The sequence below is a fragment of the Nerophis lumbriciformis genome, linkage group LG09 (assembly GCF_033978685.3).
Source record: "Nerophis lumbriciformis linkage group LG09, RoL_Nlum_v2.1, whole genome shotgun sequence".
In the NCBI taxonomy this organism is placed as follows: domain Eukaryota; kingdom Metazoa; phylum Chordata; class Actinopteri; order Syngnathiformes; family Syngnathidae; genus Nerophis; species Nerophis lumbriciformis.
In genome coordinates, this window is record NC_084556.2 from 52,785,546 (window position 1) to 52,806,093 (window position 20,548).

At 38.1% G+C, this 20,548-nt stretch overlaps 1 protein-coding gene across 3 annotated transcripts in view; it reads left to right on the top strand.

Annotated features, from left to right (window-relative positions):
* The window catches only part of cct8 (chaperonin containing TCP1, subunit 8 (theta)), a 34,070-nt gene that overhangs the window by 9,942 nt on the left and 3,580 nt on the right, over window positions 1–20,548 (top strand). For all 3 annotated transcript variants that reach the window (XM_061962887.1, XM_061962888.1, XM_061962889.1), the window contains exons 4-13: window positions 1,578–1,727; window positions 1,798–1,978; window positions 9,693–9,754; window positions 9,825–9,962; window positions 12,643–12,821; window positions 13,388–13,454; window positions 16,461–16,548; window positions 16,630–16,745; window positions 16,818–16,889; window positions 16,955–17,119. In XM_061962887.1, the coding sequence (XP_061818871.1) occupies window positions 1,578–1,727; window positions 1,798–1,978; window positions 9,693–9,754; window positions 9,825–9,962; window positions 12,643–12,821; window positions 13,388–13,454; window positions 16,461–16,548; window positions 16,630–16,745; window positions 16,818–16,889; window positions 16,955–17,119 (1,218 nt within the window). The remainder of the gene's footprint in view (window positions 1–1,577; window positions 1,728–1,797; window positions 1,979–9,692; window positions 9,755–9,824; window positions 9,963–12,642; window positions 12,822–13,387; window positions 13,455–16,460; window positions 16,549–16,629; window positions 16,746–16,817; window positions 16,890–16,954; window positions 17,120–20,548) is intronic.

Consider the following 20,548-nt stretch of genomic DNA (forward strand, 5'->3'; position numbering starts at 1 on the left):
ACACCAAAAAACTCCAAATATGTCACAGTGTGATGTGCCAGGTGGTGACAGTACACCTACTTTGAGACAAGAGCTATAGTGATGCATGCTTGGTTATGGTTGGAATTCATATCCAACAATTGCGAGAACGACTTTTTATTGTCAATATCGGCTGCTGGGTTTCTTTTTTTATGTTTTCTGCTGGTGGTGTGCCTCGGGATTTTTTCAATTAAAAAAATGTGCCTCGGCTCAGGAAAGGTTGAAAAACACTGCCCTCAATTAGGGCTGGGCGATATGGCCTTTTTTAAATATCTGGATATTTTTAGGCCATGTCAAGATACACGATATATATCTCGATATTTTGCCTTAGCCTTGAATTAACACTTGATGCATATACCGTATTTTCCGCACTATAAGGCGCACCTAAAAACCACAAATTTTCTCAAAAGCTGACAGTGCGCCTTATAACCCGGTGCGCTTTATATATGGATAAATATTAAGATTCATTTTCATAAAGTTTCGGTCTCGCAACTTCGGTAAACAGCCGCCATCTTTTTTCCCGGTAGAACAGGAAGCGCTTCTTCTTCTACGCAAGCAACCGCCAAGGTAAGCACCCGCCCCCATAGAACAGGAAGCGCTTCTTCTTCTACTGTAAGCAACCACCCGCCCGCGTAGAAGAAGAAAAAGAGCGCGGATATTACCGTACGTTTCATTTCCTTTGTGTGTTTACATCTGTAAAGACCACAAAATGGCTCCTACTAAGCGACAGAGATCCGGTTCATGAAAAGACGCAATCTGTCCATCCGCACACGGATTACTATTTCACAGCAACTGATATTCCTGTGAACCGCACTGTGGATACAACGGGAGCACGTACGGTGAATATTCGCACCACAGGGAATGAGAAGTCATCCTTCACTGTGGTTCTAGCTTGCCATGCTAATGGCCAGAAACTTCCACCCATGGTGATATTCAAAAGGAAGACCTTGCCAAAAGAGACCTTTCCAGCCGGCGTCATCATAAAAGCTAACTCGAAGGGGTGGATGAAGAAAAGATGAGCGAGTGGTTAAGGTAAGTTTAAGTTTACGCGAAGAGGCCGGGTGGCTTTTTTCACGCAGCTTCGTCCATGTTGATATACGATTCCATGCGCGCCCACATCACGCTGGTTTTAATATATTATTAAAGTTTGACTGACCTATTTGACTGTTTTTTTGACATTCCTGTAGCACAGTTAGATGCGGCTTACAACACGGGGCGGCTTATAGGTGGACAAAGTTTTGAAATATGCCGTTCATTGAAGGCGCGGCTTATAACCCAGGGCGCCTTATGGTGCGGAAAATACGGTACTTTGGCACGTGTTGCAGCCATGAAATTCTATGTTAATTATTATTTGCAAAAAAAAAATTAAGTTTATGAGTTTGAACATCAAATATCTTGTCTTTGTAGTGCATTCAACTGAATATGGGTTGAAAAGGATTTGCAAATCATTGTATTCCGTTTATATTTACATCTAACACAATTTCCCAACTCATATGGAAACGGGGTTTGTATGATATCCACTTGCTCATGATTGATTGAGTCTTCTCTCGTGTCGTTAGGTGCAGCATCCAGCCGCCAAAATGATCGTCATGGCGTCCTACATGCAAGAGCAAGAGGTGGGAGACGGCACCAACTTTGTGCTGGTGTTTGCCGGCGCCCTGCTGGAGCTGGCTGAGGAGCTCCTCCGGATGGGCCTCTCCGTGTCCGAGGTGCGTAGTAACAGACCCGTCCGTCAAATGTGTCCCTGTCGGGAATAAACGAGGAGCCGTGTCGCCGCAGCTGATTGAAGGCTACGAGAAGGCCTGCAAGAAGGCCCTGGAGATCCTGCCCGACTGTGTGTGTTCCTCGGCCAAGAACCTCCATGACATGAAGGAAGCCACAGCGTTGATTCGCACGGCCGTCATGAGCAAACAGTACGGAAACGAGGACTTCTTGGCCAGCCTCATCGCCCAGGCGTGTGGTGAGTGAAACTTCTTTAGTCCTTTGGAGTAGACATCGACCAATATTTGGCATTTTGAAATATATCTGCCTTTTTTTGTACAACAGAACTACATTAGCAGATACAAAATATACACATATGATACCAGTGTTTAGTATCACCAAAAATAACAATTACCGTATTTTTCGGATTATAAGTCGCAGTTTTTTTCATAGTTTGTATGACTTATACTCTGGAGCGATTTATGTGTGAAATTATTAACACATTAGCGTAAAATATCAAATCATATTATTTTTCTCGTTCACGTAAGAGACTAGACGTATGTCAGCAATCGTCACACACACACGTCAACCAATAAAAATTTTGCGGGGACGGGTCATGGCAGAAGTGCATTGTCTACCTTTGGAGTTGGCAGAGTTGTTTAGAAGCAACACAGAGGAAGAAGATTTCATGATTAGGAGTGACAGATTGTTTGGTAAACGTATAGCATGTTCTATATGTTATAGTTATTTGAATGACTCTTACCATAATATGTTACGTTAACATACCAGTTGGTTATTTATGCCTCATATAACGTACACTTATTCAGCCTGTTGTTCACTATTCTTTATTTATTTTAAATTGCCTTTCAAACGGCTATTCTTGGTGTTGGTGTCACGTTCAAACACTGAGGACATCTATTAAACAAGACAAGAGGCACGGAATCAAACAGAGACAGAATTCAATTTGGACTCAATATTGAGGAGAGACATGGCCACTGCACTCTCTGTACAGTCCTGCACCACGCTCTGACGAAGAAGGTTTTCGTCTCCTCATTTATTCAGATGTTCAATGTTCACGCACCAACACATGTCACAGCAGGAATGGGAAGTATGTAAAACAGTCATTGTTTTCGGTCTCATTGAAGTCCAAGAAGAGGATTTCTCGGGCTTGGGCTCTTCCTGGATCCAGCTGGGGCAGGTGTTGGAGGACAATGGATAACCCCTCCCGTCTCCTGACCACAGGGACTTCAAGAGGGCAGCGGGTCGTAAATAGCGTTGACCTCGGTTACCAAATAGTTGGAAGAGAGTTTGTGAAATATTTCAAAGAGAGTTCGTTTAACACTTCAAAGAGAGTTCCTCTGGAAGTTGAGCAGATCCTGCCATCTGTCCGTGTTGAAATCACAGTGACGTTTCACGAGCCTTCTTCCTCTTGTTAGGCCTCGAAAGACAGCATTCATAATACAACGTTTCTTTTGTGATAACTTACAAACAATTATTCCAACAGTTGGCTTTTATCAAATAAATTTCCCCAAAAAATGCAACTTATACTCCAGTGTGACTTGTATATGTTTTTTTCCTTCTTTATTATGCATTTTCGGCCGGTGCGATTTATACTCCGGAGTGATTTATAATCCGAAAAATACGGTAGTAAAGTAGATGGAAATAGCCATTGTTTAAGCACCAACATGTTCCCCCTCCATGAGAAAAGTTCCCTTTTTTAATTCATTTAGGAATAAATGTCAAAATTTGCACTTTTGCAGAGAAATCCTGTTTTTGTCCTTCTTTCTTGGCGTCTTCCCAGTCCCGTTTAGTTTGTTTTGGCTACTGCAGCGACCGGATCCCTTGACAAGCCTCCGTCCGCAACACTCTGCGCGTGATCTTGTTAAAGGAGCGCCACGAGTTTCATGTTGCGTCATTCCATCAAATAACGCGACCGAGCTGGATGGACATGAAGAGGACAGAAGAGATATCTCTGACAACAATGCAAACTTTGTGTAAATATTAGGGGTGTAACGGTACGTGTATTTGTATTGAACCGTTTCAGTACGGGGGTTAATAATACCGGCAGTCCGATATTATCGGACATCTCTAGTTAGCATATTAGCTAATGCTAACGATTCTAGCTTGATTTCATTAGGATAGCACTTACAAATATGCATGAAAACACTCCTCCAGACATCACACATGAGACGGTTTAGTTAATAAGAATTGTTTGTTATATTGTAAAACTTACAAATGTTGCTTGGAGTGATGAATGAAGACTCCTTACGAATAGAAATGCTATGGATGACTAGTAGATCTAATGGCACTTGTAATTCCGGTTGAAAGCACTAAACAGAAGAATATACTGTAGACGTTCACGCCCCTGCAGTGAGCGAACACGTCCGAAAGATAGCGCTAGAGCACAAACACACCTTTTTAGTATCTCCACTTGTGTTTAATGAAAACTGTTTGCTGAACACAAAACATTATAGCCTTTAGCGGAGAAAAATCCACAAATTAGCCGCACCGTTTTATAAGCCGCAGTGTTTAAAGCGTGACGGAAAAGTAGCAGCTTATAGTCTGGAATTTACGGTAAATGTTCCCAATATTTTAGGGTTTCTCATGATGAAATTTTACAACGCATTAAACCAATAAACTACTATAAAATTGAGTAGATGGTGAGTTGTTGTGCCGCTATATTTTTACCAATTTTCCCAGGAGATTTACCATATTTAGACATGCAAATGTCGACGTTCACACGTAATTAAGGTGTTTGATGTTTTTTGCTGCTAAATTAAACACAACATAAAAACATTGTCGCTACTGGTCCCACCTTTCATTAAAAAAATCATGTTATGAATGAATGAATGAAATAAGTTTATTTCGGTCATATAATCAACCATTTTGTGTGACCAGTTCAACAGTACAGATTATTCATATTTAACAATCATACACATTTACACACAAAAAGAAAAGAAAAAGAAATAGGCTGAAGCCAAAGCTTATATTTGCCTATCCTATACCTTCACTGAAAATGAGATTGCCTGGAACATCAACGTTAAAAAAAAATCAATGGGATGAAAGTAATGTTACTATATTTTATAATTTTCAATTATTTCACCTTTCAAGGTTTTCTTAAACTTTAACAAAGAACTACACGTCTTCAGCTCATCACTGAGCTTGTTCCACCATTTAACTCCTAAAACTGAAATACATTTGTATTTTATATTTGTTTCTTACTTAAAGGGGAACATTATCACAATTTCAGAATGGCTAAAACCATTAAAAATCAGTTCCCAGTGGCGTATTATATTTTTCGAAGTTTTTTTCAAAATTTTACCCATCACGCAATATCCCTAAAAAAAAGCTTCAAAGTGCCTGATTTTAACCATCGTTATATACACCCGTCCATTTTCCTGTGACGTCACATAGTGAAGCCAACACAAACAAACATGGCGGAAAGAACAGCAAGCTATAGCGACATTAGCTCGGATTCAGACTCGGATTTCAGCGGCTTAAGCGATTCAACAGATTACGCATGTATTGAAACGGATGGTTGTAGTGTGGAGGCAGGTAGCGAAAACGAAATTGAAGAAGAAACTGAAGCTATTGAGCCATATCGGTTTGAACCGTATGCAAGCGAAACCGACGAAAACGACACGGGAGAAAGCGAGGACGAATTCGGCGATCGCCTTCTAACCAACGATTGGTATGTGTTTGTTTGGCATTAAAGGAAACTAACAACTATGAACTAGGTTTACAGCATATGAAATACATTTGGCAACAACATGCACTTTGAGAGTGCAGACAGCCCAATTTTCATCAATTAATATATTCTGTAGACATACCCTCATCCGCGCTCTTTTCCTGAAAGCTGATCTGTCCAGTTTTGGAGTTGATGTCAGCAGGCCAGGGAAGCTAGGGTCGATAGGGGGTTTAGCTCGCTCGTCTGTGGGAACAAACTGCCGCCATTGCTTGCCGTGCTACCGAGGTCCTTTGTCCCTGAATTGCTCACACACTCCGGCAGATTCAATGGGGGTCTGGCGGCAGATTTCTTTGACTTTATCGTTGGAAATGCATCTGCTTTGAGTGTCGCAGGATATCCACACATTCTTGCCATCTCTATCGTAGCGTAGCTTTCGTCGGTAAAGTGTGCGGAACAAACGTCCAATTTCTTGCCATTTTCGCATCTTTGGCCCACTGGTGCAACTTGAATCCGTCCCTGTTCGTGTTGTTCAGAGGTGGGTAGAGTAGCCAGAAATTGTACTCAAGTAAGAGTACTGTTATTTTAGAGATTTATTACTCAAGTAAAAGTAAGGAGTAGTCACCCAAATATTTACTTGAGTAAAAGTAAAAAGTATGTTGTGAAAAAACTACTCAAGTACTGAGTAACTGATGAGTAACATACACACACATATCATATATATATATATATATATATATATATATATATATATATATATATACATACACACACATTGATATATACAGTATATCATTTATATTTATTTATTTTGCCGTTTTTGTTTACATGTTAAAGGTGTTTTAATGAATATACATGCATGTTTAACACATAGATTCCTTTCTTTCATGAAGACAAGAATATAAATTGGTGTATTACCTGATTCTGATGACTTGCATTGATTGTAATCAGACAGCAGTGCTTAACGTCCACGTTTTCAAATGCAGGAGAAAAAAAGTTCCTCCTTTCTGTCTAATACCACATGAAAGTGTTTGGTTTTTGGTATCTTATTTGTCCAGCTTCCATATTCGTTTTCACACACTTTACAAGAAATGCATTGGCGGCAAATTCCGTAGCTTGCTAGCTTGTTTGCGCTGGCTTTCGCAGACTCTTATTTTGAAAGCGCAGGCGCGATGGAGCGGCACTTTTATTGTGAATACAGGAACTGTGCAGTCAGTCTTTAGGCTTGTGACGGGATGTACGGATGAAATAAAAAAGTGTCTTTTTTCCTTCACACTTTTGATTGATTGATTGGAACTTTTATTATTAGATTGCACAGTACAGTACATATTCCGTACAATTGACCACTAAATGGTAACACCCCAATAAGTTTTTCAACTTGTTTAAGTCAGGTCATGTGACCCCTGGCTCTGTTTGATTGGTCCAACGTCACCAGTGACTGCATCTGATTGGTGGAACGGAGTCAAACGTCACCAGTAACGCAGGCACTTTGAAGGTCTGTCTGACAGACCAAAACAAACAAAGCGTGCATTAACAGATCGATAAAAATTAGTAGCGAGTAGCGAGCTGAATGTAGATAAAAGTAGCGGAGTAAAAGTAGCGTTTCTTCTCTATAAATATACTCAAGTAAAAGTAAAAGTAAGTTGCATTAAAACTACTCTTAGAAGTACAATTTATCCCAAAAGTTACTCAAGTAGATGTAACGGAGTAAATGTAGCGCGTTACTACCCACCTCTGGTGTTGTTACACCCTCCGACCACACACCGACGAGGCATGATGTCTCCAAGGTACGGAAAACAGTCGGAAAAAACGGAAAATAACAGAGCTGATTTGACTCGGTGTTTGAGAAAATGGCGGATTGCTTCCCGATGTGACGCCATGTTGTGACGTCATCGCTCCGAGAGCGAATATTAGAAAGGCGTTTAATTTGCCAAAATTCACCCATTTAGAGTTCGGAAATCGGTTAAAAAAATATATGGTCTTTTTTCTGCAACATCAAGGTATACAGGTAAAAGCCAGTAAATTAGAATATTTTGAAAAACTTGATTTATTTCAGTAATTGCATTCAAAAGGTGTAACTTGTACATTATATTTATTCATTGCACACAGACTGATGCATTCAAATGTTTATTTCATTTAATTTTGATGATTTGAAGTGGCAACAAATGAAAATCCAAAATTCCGTGTGTCACAAAATTAGAATATTACTTAAGGCTAATACAAAAAAGGGATTTTTAGAAATGTTGGCCAACTGAAAAGTATGAAAATGAAAAATATGAGCATGTACAATACTCAATACTTGGTTGGAGCTCCTTTTGCCTCAATTACTGCGTTAATGCGGCGTGGCATGGAGTCGATGAGTTTCTGGCACTGCTCAGGTGTTATGAGAGCCCAGGTTGCTCTGATAGTGGCCTTCAACTCTTCTGCGTTTTTGGCTCTGGCATTCTGCATCTTCCTTTTCACAATACCCCACAGATTTTCTATGGGGCTAAGGTCAGGGGAGTTGGCGGGCCAATTTAGAACAGAAATACCATGGTCCGTAAACCAGGCACGGGTAGATTTTGCGCTGTGTGCAGGCGCCAAGTCCTGTTGGAACTTGAAATCTCCATCTCCATAGAGCAGGTCAGCAGCAGGAAGCATGAAGTGCTCTAAAACTTGCTGGTAGACGGCTGCGTTGACCCTGGATCTCAGGAAACAGAGTGGACCGACACCAGCAGATGACATGGCACCCCAAACCATCACCCAACCATGCAAATTTTGCATTTCCTTTGGAAATCGAGGTCCCAGAGTCTGGAAGAAGACAGGAGAGGCACAGGATCCACGTTGCCTGAAGTCTAGTGTAAAGTTTCCACCATCAGTGATGGTTTGGGGTGCCATGTCATCTGCTGGTGTCGGTCCACTCTGTTTCCTGAGATCCAGGGTCAACGCAGCCGTCTACCAGCAAGTTTTAGAGCACTTCATGCTTCCTGCTGCTGACCTGCTCTATGGAGATGGAGATTTCAAGTTCCAACAGGACTTGGCGCCTGCACACAGCGCAAAATCTACCCGTGCCTGGTTTACGGACCATGGTATTTCTGTTCTAAATTGGCCCGCCAACTCCCCTGACCTTAGCCCCATAGAAAATCTGTGGGGTATTGTGAAAAGGAAGATGCAGAATGCCAGACCCAAAAACGCAGAAGAGTTGAAGGCCACTATCAGAGCAACCTGGGCTCTCATAACACCTGAGCAGTGCCAGAAACTCATCGACTCCATGCCACGCCGCATTAACGCAGTAATTGAGGCAAAAGGAGCTCCAACCAAGTATTGAGTATTGTACATGCTCATATTTTTCATTTTCATACTTTTCAGTTGGCCAACATTTCTAAAAATCCCTTTTTTGTATTAGCCTTAAGTAATATTCTAATTTTGTGACACACGGAATTTTGGATTTTCATTTGTTGCCACTTCAAATCATCAAAATTAAATGAAATAAACATTTGAATGCATCAGTCTGTGTGCAATGAATAAATATAATGTACAAGTTACGCCTTTTGAATGCAATTACTGAAATAAATCAAGTTTTTCAAAATATTCTAATTTACTGGCTTTTACCTGTATATTGACGCTTACATAGGTCTGGTGATAACGTTCCCCTTTAACCTATTTCAAAAATCAATATTCCCCGTACTACTAAAAAAACTATATTTTTATAGTTAAAAAACAACTTAAAGTCTTGTCCAGCTGTTTACTGACATACTCTTTATGTTTAAATAACTGTTACTGCTCATGAATATCGGCTCCAAATATCAGTTATCGGCCGCATTGGACCAGTTTTGGACCAGTTGTTCCTCCCAGGGAATTCAAGTCACAATTCGCTCCGAAGTTCTTTCCGACACTTAAAGCTGAGTTGAAAAACCACCAGAGACAGAATAGGTATTTTCTTGTATATTCTCAAAGCTTTGCCAATATACATTTTTGATTGAGACCAGTCTAACCATAGAACATTCTCTTTCGCCTCCCCAAAATGGTCTGTCTTCCCAACGCCAAAAACCTCTCTTTCCTTCCCCCTCCCTAGCCATAACAAAATGCTAGTCACAACACATTCCAAAGAACTCAAGGGCAACACACAGTATACTTGCTGACAGAGCATCAAGAGAAGAAATGGAAGAAGTACAACTTAAATTCGGATATATGTAAATATCTGCCTCCGACACTATTAATTATCGGTATCGGCCCTGAAAAAACCCCCATATCAGTCAATCTGTAGTTTGGATGTGCCATCTTTTAACCTTCTTGCTTTGTGTTTCAGTGTCCATCCTGCCAGAGTCTGGCAGCTTCAACGTGGACAACGTCAGAGTGTGCAAGATTCTGGTGAGTATACTCCAATGATTGGATCGGTTCTGTCCGGCCTCCTTCTGAGTTCATGTTTGGTCTGTTCCAGGGTTGTGGAGTGACTGCGTCCTCCGTGCTGCACGGCATGGTGTTCAAAAAGGAGTTGGAGGGAGACGTCACTTCGGTTAAGGACGCCAAGATCGCCGTCTTCTCCTGCCCCTTTGACTGCATGGTCACAGAGACCAAGGTGAGCGAGCCCCCAGCCTCTACATCAGTCATACTCACACTTCACACCTGAAGTCTGAAATGTTTGCCACGGTTGGAAGATTCAGGATACAGTTTCAAAGTCATACGGTGCGTTCCATTTGCACTGGGAAGTCGGGAATTTAAACTGGAACGTCCCCGAGGTCGGATTTCTGACTGAGAAAGTGGGAAAGTCCTCGCTACCTCTTCAAAGATGACTGCTCTGGGTGTAAAGTAATAAAAACGCTTTTATAATATCTGCGATACGCAATCCATTGTTGGACGTTTGTGTATCGTAATTAGCAGGGATCCCAGACGCATACCTGCCAACTACTCCGGTTTTCCCGTAATTAGTACGGTTTTCATCAACCTATTCCGGGTTACGGTTGCAGTGATAAAAAATACGGTTTTTCATTAATTAAAAAAAAATATTTAAAAAGAAGTTTTATTCACGAAATCGCGTAACAACAATGACATTCGACACTGCTTCCCGTAACTTCCTATCGAGCCATTCCGCGAGGCTATTTATAGCACCGCTGCCAGGCACGAGGCACCTGTTGTCATTGTTTCCAAACGAGCGAACGATCATGGAATCAGCCGGAGAAAAATCGCATACGAGTCTTAAACCGAAAAGAAAACTGCAGTCATTCCGTGAAGAATATTCAAAAGCCTGTCCGGGAATAATTATCCGTTCCAAAAAGGGTGAAAACTACGCGAATTGCACCTTGTGCAGACAAGATTTTTCGATCGGACACGGAGGAATTAGCCATGTAAAAGACCACGTTGGGACAAAAAAACACAAGTCTAATGCCGTTGCTAGCGATACAAGTGGAAAACTTTCAACGTTTTTCGGATTTTAGCCACAAAAAGGTAATGACACCAATGTTATCTATTGGAATTGTTTAGTACTGTTATACTGTTAAAAGTGTTTATACTATTTATGCTTTCAAGTCCAAGTTGAAGAAATCTTGTTAAATGTTGACAGCATAACTACCAAAATACAGAAGTATGTCCTTAATATTTTTGCAGTGCTATTTCTGTTGAAAAGTTCAAATGATTACATTAGAGATGTGATGTGCCACTTTTCAAGTGTCTGATGGCTTCAATTAATTTTCATGAATTTTTCATATTTTGAATTCTTTTGAAAGGCTTACAAAAAAACTACATTTTAATTGTAATTCCATGCTATTGACAGGACTATTAATTTTAATGAAGTTAGCTTACCATGTTTACAGTATGATAATTGTGATAGAAATGTGAATTTTAGGCACAGAATATTTTTTACAATTGAACAAGGCAGTAGATTATACAAGCTTGGACAGAAAGTTAATAATGACACCAATTTTTTTTTTTTATGGAATTGTTTAGTACTGTTTTACCATTTGTTTACTGTAAAAAGTGTTTATACTGTTTATCCTTTCAATTAACAAATTGAAGTCTTGTGAAAGGTTGACAGGATAACTGGCATTAACTGTCAAAATAATGTCAAACTATTGAAGTTAGCTTACAGAATAAACATGTCAATCAACCCATATGATTTTTGCTGTAATATTTTTGTTTTGAAAAGTCACTGTGACTGATAGAAAAGTGATGGTTTTAGCAACATTTTAACCTGTCTGAATGCAATCAATCATTTTGCGTCGGGGGGCGAAGCCTGAACCCCCCACCAGGACTTTGTCCTGGACCTACCGGGGCCTGCGGCCTCTGGACAATGGCTACTAGGTTTTTCTGATTTCAAAAGTTGGCAGGTATGCGTAATATCATCAAAAGGTTAAGAGAATCTGGAAAAATCACTGCACGTAAGCGGCAAGGCTGAAAACCAACATTGAATGCCTGTGACCTTTGATACCTGAGGCGGTATTGCACCAAAAAGTGACATCAGTGTGTAAAGAATATCACCACATGGGCTCAGAAACACTTCAGAAAACCACTGTCAGTAACTACAGTTTGTCGCTACATCTGTAAGTGCAAGTTAAAACTCTACTATGCAAAGCGAAAACCATTTATCAACAACACCCAGAAACGCCGCCGGCTTCGCTGGGCCTGAGCTCATCTAAGATGGACTGATGCAAAGTGGAAAAGTGTTCTGTGGTCTGACGTGTCCACATTTCAAATGTTTTTTTGGAAACTGTGGACGTCGTGTCGTCCGAACCAAAGAGGAAAAGAACCATCCTGACTTTTATAGGCGCAAAGTTGAAAAGCCAGCATCTGTGATGGTATGGGGGTGCTTTAGTGCCCAAGGCATGGGTAACTTACACATCTGTGAATGCACCATTAATGCTGAAAGGTACATACAGGTTTTGGAGCAACATATGTTGCCATCCAAGTAACGTCTTTTTCATAGACGCCCCTGCTTATTTCAGCAAGACAATACCCCAGTGCCATCTGTTTTACAATGTGTTGCTAAATTCTAAGTTAATGATTATTTGCAAAAAAAAATTGTTTTAGTTCGAACATTGAATATATTTTCTTAACTGGGAGAATAAACACTAAATTAATCAGATTTTTAATTTGCATATAAATATTTTTGAATCAGACTTTTTGTTTGCTCTAATTCAACTTCTACAAAAGTCTGCAGACACATTTTGTTCAAATCGTTTTTGAAAATAATTGTTAGCCATACCGCCTAACACTAATCAACAGCAATGTTTGAAGTTTGAGCCGCCTCTCATGTTTACTCCCAGGGCACGGTGCTGATCAACAACGCCAAGGAGCTGATGGACTTCAGCAAGGGGGAGGAGGACATGATGGAGGCACAGGTGAAGGCCATCAAGGAGGCGGGCGCCAACGTGGTGGTCACGGGCGGCAAAGTGGCCGACATGGCGCTGCACTACGCCAACAAGTACAAGCTCATGGTGGTCAGGTAGGAACGCCGTGTTTTATTGGGTCATATTTATTTGATTGAATTAGAAAAGATTGCCTCTAAAGAATGCGAGCAACTGCCAATTACAATAGTTATTGCAAGAATGCCTCCTAGTGGCCGCGAGCAGTATTGAGACATCTCGAATTGGATGCTTGTGATTTTATCGTCAAGGCAACCATGTAACTATTATTTAATTCACACAAGTCTTTATTTAACATTTTCATTGCATTTCAGCCTTTTAACGGCAGTGTAACTTTTACGCTTATCAAAGCTCTGATAATTAGTCTGTTAAAAAATAGCAGTTATATTGGGAGTCAATGGGGCTGAAAGAGGTCTTTTTTTAAATTATCCTATTCTAATAACGTGGCAATCAAAAACACAATGCAACTAAAAAGAAAAACTAGTAAATAAAACCCGCTAACCTTCAATTTGAACACTCATATCACATAAGGAATACATGTAATGCCCGTGTTGGGCCCTAGGGGTGCACAAGGATTCATATAACTATAATAAAGCGAATCAGGCAATATTTAAAGTCAGTCTTTTGTCTCTTTGCGCTCCTTCAGGCTGAACTCCAAGTGGGACCTGAGGAGGTTATGCAAGACGGTGGGAGCTGTAGCTCTGCCCAGGCTGGTGAGTGTCTGTTTTCTCTCATGTCCGCAGCTTCAGTTTTCTTGACCCTCACATGGGGGATAAAAACAACAGTACAAATGTAAGAAAAAAAAGACGTTATGAGGAAAAAGGCAGAAAAAATTACGTGGAGGACATTTTGATATTTTTTTATTTTGTTAAAAAAAAAATGCTACAAACATATTAAAATGTAATGTCAGCTTTGTTATAAATGACAAATGTATTCAATTAAATGCTTACTTTATTTTTATTATTTATTTTTGTTTGATGCGCCTGAATGGGTGGCAGCACATCGCAGTAGCTCCTTTGAATTCCTTCATTTTACTTTATTTTGGTGTTATTCTCAACTTGTCTTGCTTTTTTTTAATCACTTATCTTTTGGAACAATTTCCCTTGTGGACCAATAAAGTTTGTCTATGTCCAAGTAATTAGTATCAAAATTTAAGCGTGTCTCTTTTTTTTGCCTTTTTGTCTTATATTGTTTTTTTTCCAACAATATGTTGAGTCCGATAATGGCTTTTTTGCCGATATCCGATATTGTCCCAACTCTTAATTACCGATTCCAATATCAACCGATACCGATATATATACCGTATTTTCCGCACTATAAGGCGCACCGGATTATTAGCCGCACCTTCAATGAATTACATATTTCATAACTTTGTCCACCAATAAGCCGCCCCGGATTATAAGCCGCGCCTACGCTGCGCTAAAGGGAATGTCAAAAAAACAGTCAGATAGTTCAGTCAAACTTTAATAATATATTGAAAACCAGCGTTCTAACAACTCTGTCCCAAAATGTACGCAAATGTGCAATCACAAACATAGTAAAATTCAAAATGGTGTAGAGCAATAGCAACATAATGTTGCTCGAACGTTAATGTCACAACACACAAAATAAACATAGCGCTCACCTTCTGAAGTTATTCTTCATTCGTAAATCCTTCGAATTCTTCGTCTTCGGTGTCCGAATTGAAAAGTTGCGCAAGCGTGGTATCCAAAATGGCCGGTTCCGTCTCGTCGAAGTCATCGGGAGTCAGTGTCGCTGTTGTTCTGTGAATCCTGCCTTCCGGAAAGCTCGGACCACAGTTGTGACCGAAATATCTGCCCAGGCATTTACGATCCACTGGCAAATGTTGGCGTATGTCGTCCGGCGCTGTCTGCCCGTCTTAGTGAAGGTGTGTTCGCCTTCGGAGCTGTGTGAAAAAAGCCACCCGGCCTCTTCGCGTAAACTTCCCTTAACCACTCGCTCATCTTTTCTTCATCCATCCATCCCTTCGAGTTAGCTTTTATGATGACGCCGGCTGGAAAGGTCTCTTTTGGCAAGGTCTTCCTTTTGAATATCACCATGGGTGGAAGTTAGCATGGCAAGCTAGAACCACAGTGAAGGATGACTTCTCATTCCCTGTGGTGCGAATATTCACCGTACGTGCTCCCGTTCCACAGTGCGGTTCACAGGAATATCAGTTGCTGTGAAATACGGTAGTAATCCGTGTGCGGATGGAGAGATTGCGTCTTTTTATGAACCGGATCCTTGTCGCTTAGTAGGAGCCATTTTGTGGTCTTTACATATGTAAACAGGAAATGAAACGTACGGTGATATCCGCGCGTTTTTTCTTCTTCTTCCGGGGGCGGGTGGTTGCTTACAGTAGAAGAAGAAGCGCTTCCTGTTCTATGGGGGCGGGTGCTTTCCTTGGCGGTTGCTTGCGTAGAAGAAGAAGCGCTTCCTGTTCTACCGGGAAAAAAGATGGCGGCTGTTTACCGAAGTTGCGAGATCGAAACTTTATGAAAATGAATCGTAATAAAGCGCACCGGGTTATAAGGCGCACTGTCAGCTTTTGAGAAAATGTGTGGTTTTTAGGTGCGCCTTATAGTGCGGAAAATACGGTATATTGTTTTTTTTCCAACAATATGTTGAGTCCGATAATGGCTTTTTTGCCGATATCCGATATTGTCCCAACTCTTAATTACCGATTCCAATATCAACCGATACCGATATATATACAGTCGTGGAATTAACACATTATTATGCCTAATCAAGCCGGAGTTGAGGTGGGGGGTGGAGTTTTGTCCTTGGTCCTTGAATAGGCCCCTTGCCGCACTTTAAACACCCCTGTAATAAGTAATAACAGTGAAGTGTCCCCAACCTTTTTTGCACCACGGATTGGTTTAATGTAGGCATTATTTTCAGGGACCGGCTTTCCACTCGTGCCAGATAAATACAGCAAAAACAAGTGCATGGAAAAATACAACTCACTGTAACGCTGAATTAGTGGGAGCCCTGGACTTGTTTCTTTGCAATGAGATGCAGATGGAAATCAGCCTTTGGCTCCAATCTGTCACATTTATATTTTATTTGTTCATTAATGTGCATCGTGTCATGTCACAAAGTTATACAAAATATAACAAATGGAACATGCCTATGAGGAGTTTTATTAAAGTTAAAGTAGCAATGATTGTCACACACACACACTAGGTGTGGTGAAATGTGTCCTCTGCATTTGACCCATCCCCTTGTCCACTCCCTGGGAGGCGAGGGGAGCAGTGAGCAGCAGCGGTGGCCGCGCCCGGGTATCATTTTGGTGATTTAACCCCCAATTCCAAGCCTTGATGCTGAGTGCCAAGCAGGGAGGTGATGGGTCCCATTTTTATAGTCTTTGGTATGACTCGTCCGGGGTTTGAACTCACGACCTACCGATCTCAGGGCGGACACTCTAACCACTAGGCCACTGAGCAGGTCTATAAACAAGCTTGTTGGTGTGTCCCGTGGGACAGGCAAAAGTTAAGTCATTTATAAATGATTTAATGTTTCTCTGCGGCCCGGTAGCAAATGCGTCACAGACCGGTACAGGTCCACGGACCGGTGGTTGGGGACCACTGACCTACAACACACAGCTGACAATACGTTTATTCTTTAAATAGATGTAATGTTTTCAGTATTTTTTCTTGTGTTTAAAAAAAAAAGTTTGGTGATTATTTGATTGAAATGTTGTGTTCCACACTTGCCAGACCGCACCCACCCCTGAGGAGATGGGTCACTGTGACAGCGTTTACCTGACAGAGGTGGGAGACACTCAGGTGGTGGTCTTCAAACACGGTGCGTCTTTTCAGCTCCTGCAGTATGTTACCAGCTCAACATGCCCAGTGCTGAACTCCTATTTCTCGTGTGACTGAGCAGAGAAGGAAGACGGCGCCATCTCCACCGTGGTGATCAGAGGCTCCACTGAAAATCTGATGGACGACGTGGAGCGAGCCATTGACGACGGAGTCAACACCTTCAAGGTCCTGGTCAGGGTGAGTGGTTGGAATGAAGCCGCCTATCTTGTGCTGGACCTTCTCACGCCATCTTTAAAATGGCCTTTCCAGGACAAGCGTCTGTTACCTGGAGCAGCAGCCACGGAGATCGAGCTGGCCAAGCAGATCACCTCGTATGGAGAGGTGTGCAGCGTTACTGTCCACAACGTTCTTCATCATCACCACTTGTTTAACGTCCCTCTCCTTAGACCTGCCCGGGTCTGGAGCAGTACGCCATCAAAAAGTTTGCAGAGGCCTTTGAGGCGTTTCCGCGCGCCCTGGCCGAGAACTCTGGCGTGAAGGCCAACGAGCTCATCTCCAAAATGTACTCGGCGCATCACGAGGGGAACAAGAACGTCGGCTTTGATATCGAGGTGCGTTTATCGGGGGACACTTTCGCAAATGTATGTCTTTACTACCAAAGATTTTTTACCGACACTGAATTTATGGAACTGAGTTTATTGTTTGAATTTTGTGAACTTAATTTTTTACATTAAATTATGCTGACAATGTAGTTAATGAAAATTGTTACCAAAATTTGTTTAAAAATTTTGTTTTGTTAAAAAAAAGTTTACAAATATACAATTGAGTATACAATTTTGTGAGGGGGGGGAATCAGTGTAAAAAATGTTGGTGCAAAAAAATTCTATGTAAAAACATTGTATAAAAAAGTTGATGCAGAAAAATTTTATGTAAAAAAAAAAAAATCAGTATCAAAAATTAAATGCACCCAAAAATTGGTGCAGAAAAATTATATGTAAAAAAAATCAGTGTAAAAAAAAAAAAAAAAAATCTGAAAAACCAATGAGTACAGAGTATAAAAAGTTGATGCCGACAATTCAATTTAAAAAAAAAAATATGAAAAAGAAAATTGGTGCAGTAAAATTCAATGTTCAAGAAAAAAATCACTGTAAAAAAAAAAAAAAATCTGTTGGAAAAAATGAATGCAAAATTCACTGTAAAAAAATTGGTGCAGAACATTTTTTATGTAAAAAATTCTGTGTAAAAAAAATTTAAAAAAAATCTGAAAAACCAATGAATACAGAGTACAAACATTTGATGCCAACAATTCAATAAAAACAAAATTATTTATGAAAAAAGAAAATTGGTGCAGAAAAATTCTATGTACAAGAAAAAAATCACTAAAAAATCTGTTGAAAAAATTAATGCAAAATTCACTGTAAAAAAATTGGTACAGAAAAATTCTATGTAAAAAAAAAAATATATATATATATATATATATATACATCTAAAAAATTGATGCAGAAATATTCTATTTAATGAAATCATTGTATAAAAATTCAGTGTAAAAAATTTGCCGCACAAAAATTACATGTAAAAAAAAATCTGGTTATAAAAATTCAGTGTCAAATAATTTGATGCAGAAAAATTATGTTTAAAAAAATGTATACAAAATTCACTGTAAAAAAAAATTGGTGCAGAAAAATTGTTTAAAAAAAAAATTAAAAAAAATGGATGCATCAATATTCAATGTAAAATCATTGTGTACAAAATTCAGTGTAAAAAAAAATTGTTTCTGAAAAACCAATGAGTACAGAGTACAAAAATTTGATGCCGACAATTCAATTAAAAAAAAAATTATGAAAGAAAATTGGTGCAGAAAAATTCAATGTTCAAGAAAAAAATCACTGTAAAAAAAAAAATCTGTTGGAAAAAATGAATGCAAAATTCACTGTAAAAAAAATTGGTGCACAAAATTTTTTATGTAAAAATTCAGTGTAAAAAAAAAAAAATCTGAAAAACCAATGAATACAGAGTACAAAAATGTTATGCCAACAATTCAATAAAAACAAAATATATATTTATGAAAAAAGAAAATTGGTGCAGAAAAATTCTATGTACAAGAAAAAAATCACTGTAAAAAAATATTGTTACCAAAATTTGTTTAAAAATTTTGTTTTGTTAAAAAAAAGTTTACAAATATACAATTGAGTATACAATTTTGTGAGGGGGGGGAATCAGTGTAAAAAATGTTGGTGCAAAAAAATTCTATGTAAAAACATTGTATAAAAAAGTTGATGCAGAAAAATTTTATGTAAAAAAAAAAAATCAGTATCAAAAATTAAATGCACCCAAAAATTGGTGCAGAAAAATTATATGTAAAAAAAATCAGTGTAAAAAAAAAAAAAAAAAAATCTGAAAAACCAATGAGTACAGAGTATAAAAAGTTGATGCCGACAATTCAATTAAAAAAAAAAAATATGAAAAAGAAAATTGGTGCAGAAAAATTCAATGTTCAAGAAAAAAATCACTGTAAAAAAAAAAAAATCTGTTGGAAAAAATGAATGCAAAATTCACTGTAAAAAAATTGGTGCAGAACATTTTTTATGTAAAAAATTCTGTGTAAAAAAAATTTAAAAAAAATCTGAAAAACCAATGAATACAGAGTACAAACATTTGATGCCAACAATTCAATAAAAACAAAATTATTTATGAAAAAAGAAAATTGGTGCAGAAAAATTCTATGTACAAGAAAAAAATCACTAAAAAATCTGTTGAAAAAATTAATGCAAAATTCACTGTAAAAAAATTGGTACAGAAAAATTCTATGTAAAAAAAAATATATATATATATATATATACATCTAAAAAATTGATGCAGAAATATTCTATTTAATGAAATCATTGTATAAAAATTCAGTGTAAAAAATTTGCCGCACAAAAATTACATGTAAAAAAAATCTGGTTATAAAAATTCAGTGTCAAATAATTTGATGCAGAAAAATTATGTTTAAAAAAATGTATACAAAATTCACTGTAAAAAAAAATTGGTGCAGAAAAATTGTTTAAAAAAAAAATTAAAAAAAATGGATGCATCAATATTCAATGTAAAATCATTGTGTACAAAATTCAGTGTAAAAAAAAATTGTTTCTGAAAAACCAATGAGTACAGAGTACAAAAATTTGATGCCGACAATTCAATTAAAAAAAAAATTATGAAAGAAAATTGGTGCAGAAAAATTCAATGTTCAAGAAAAAAATCACTGTAAAAAAAAAAAATCTGTTGGAAAAAATGAATGCAAAATTCACTGTAAAAAAAATTGGTGCACAAAATTTTTTATGTAAAAATTCAGTGTAAAAAAAAAAAATCTGAAAAACCAATGAATACAGAGTACAAAAATGTTATGCCAACAATTCAATAAAAACAAAATATATATTTATGAAAAAAGGAAATTGGTGCAGAAAAATTCTATGTACAAGAAAAAAATCACTGTAAAAAAATATGTTGAAAAAATGAATGCAAAATTCACTATAAAAAAAATTGGTACAGAAAAATTATACGTAAAAAAAAATATATATATATACATATATATATATATATATGAAAAATTGATGCAGAAATATTCTATTTAATAAAATCATTGTATAAAAATTCAGTGTAAAAAATTTGCCGCACAAAAATTACATGTAAAAAAAATCTGGTTATAAAAATTTAGTGTCAAATAATTTGATGCAGAAAAATTATGTTTAAAAAATGTACCGGTATACAATATTCACTGTAAAAAAAAAATGGTGCAGAAAAATGATATGTAAAAAAAAAAAAAAATTGATGCAATAATATTCAATGTAAAATCATTGTGTACAAAATTCAGTGTAAAAAAAAAAAGTTTCTGAAAGACCAATGAGTACAGAGTACAAAAATTTAATGCCGACAATTCAATAAAAATAAAACAAATAATTATGAAAAAAGAAAATTGGTGCAGAAAAATTCTATGTACAAGAAAAAAATCTGTTGAAAAAATTAATGCAAAATTCACTGTAAAAAACATTGGTGCAGAAAAA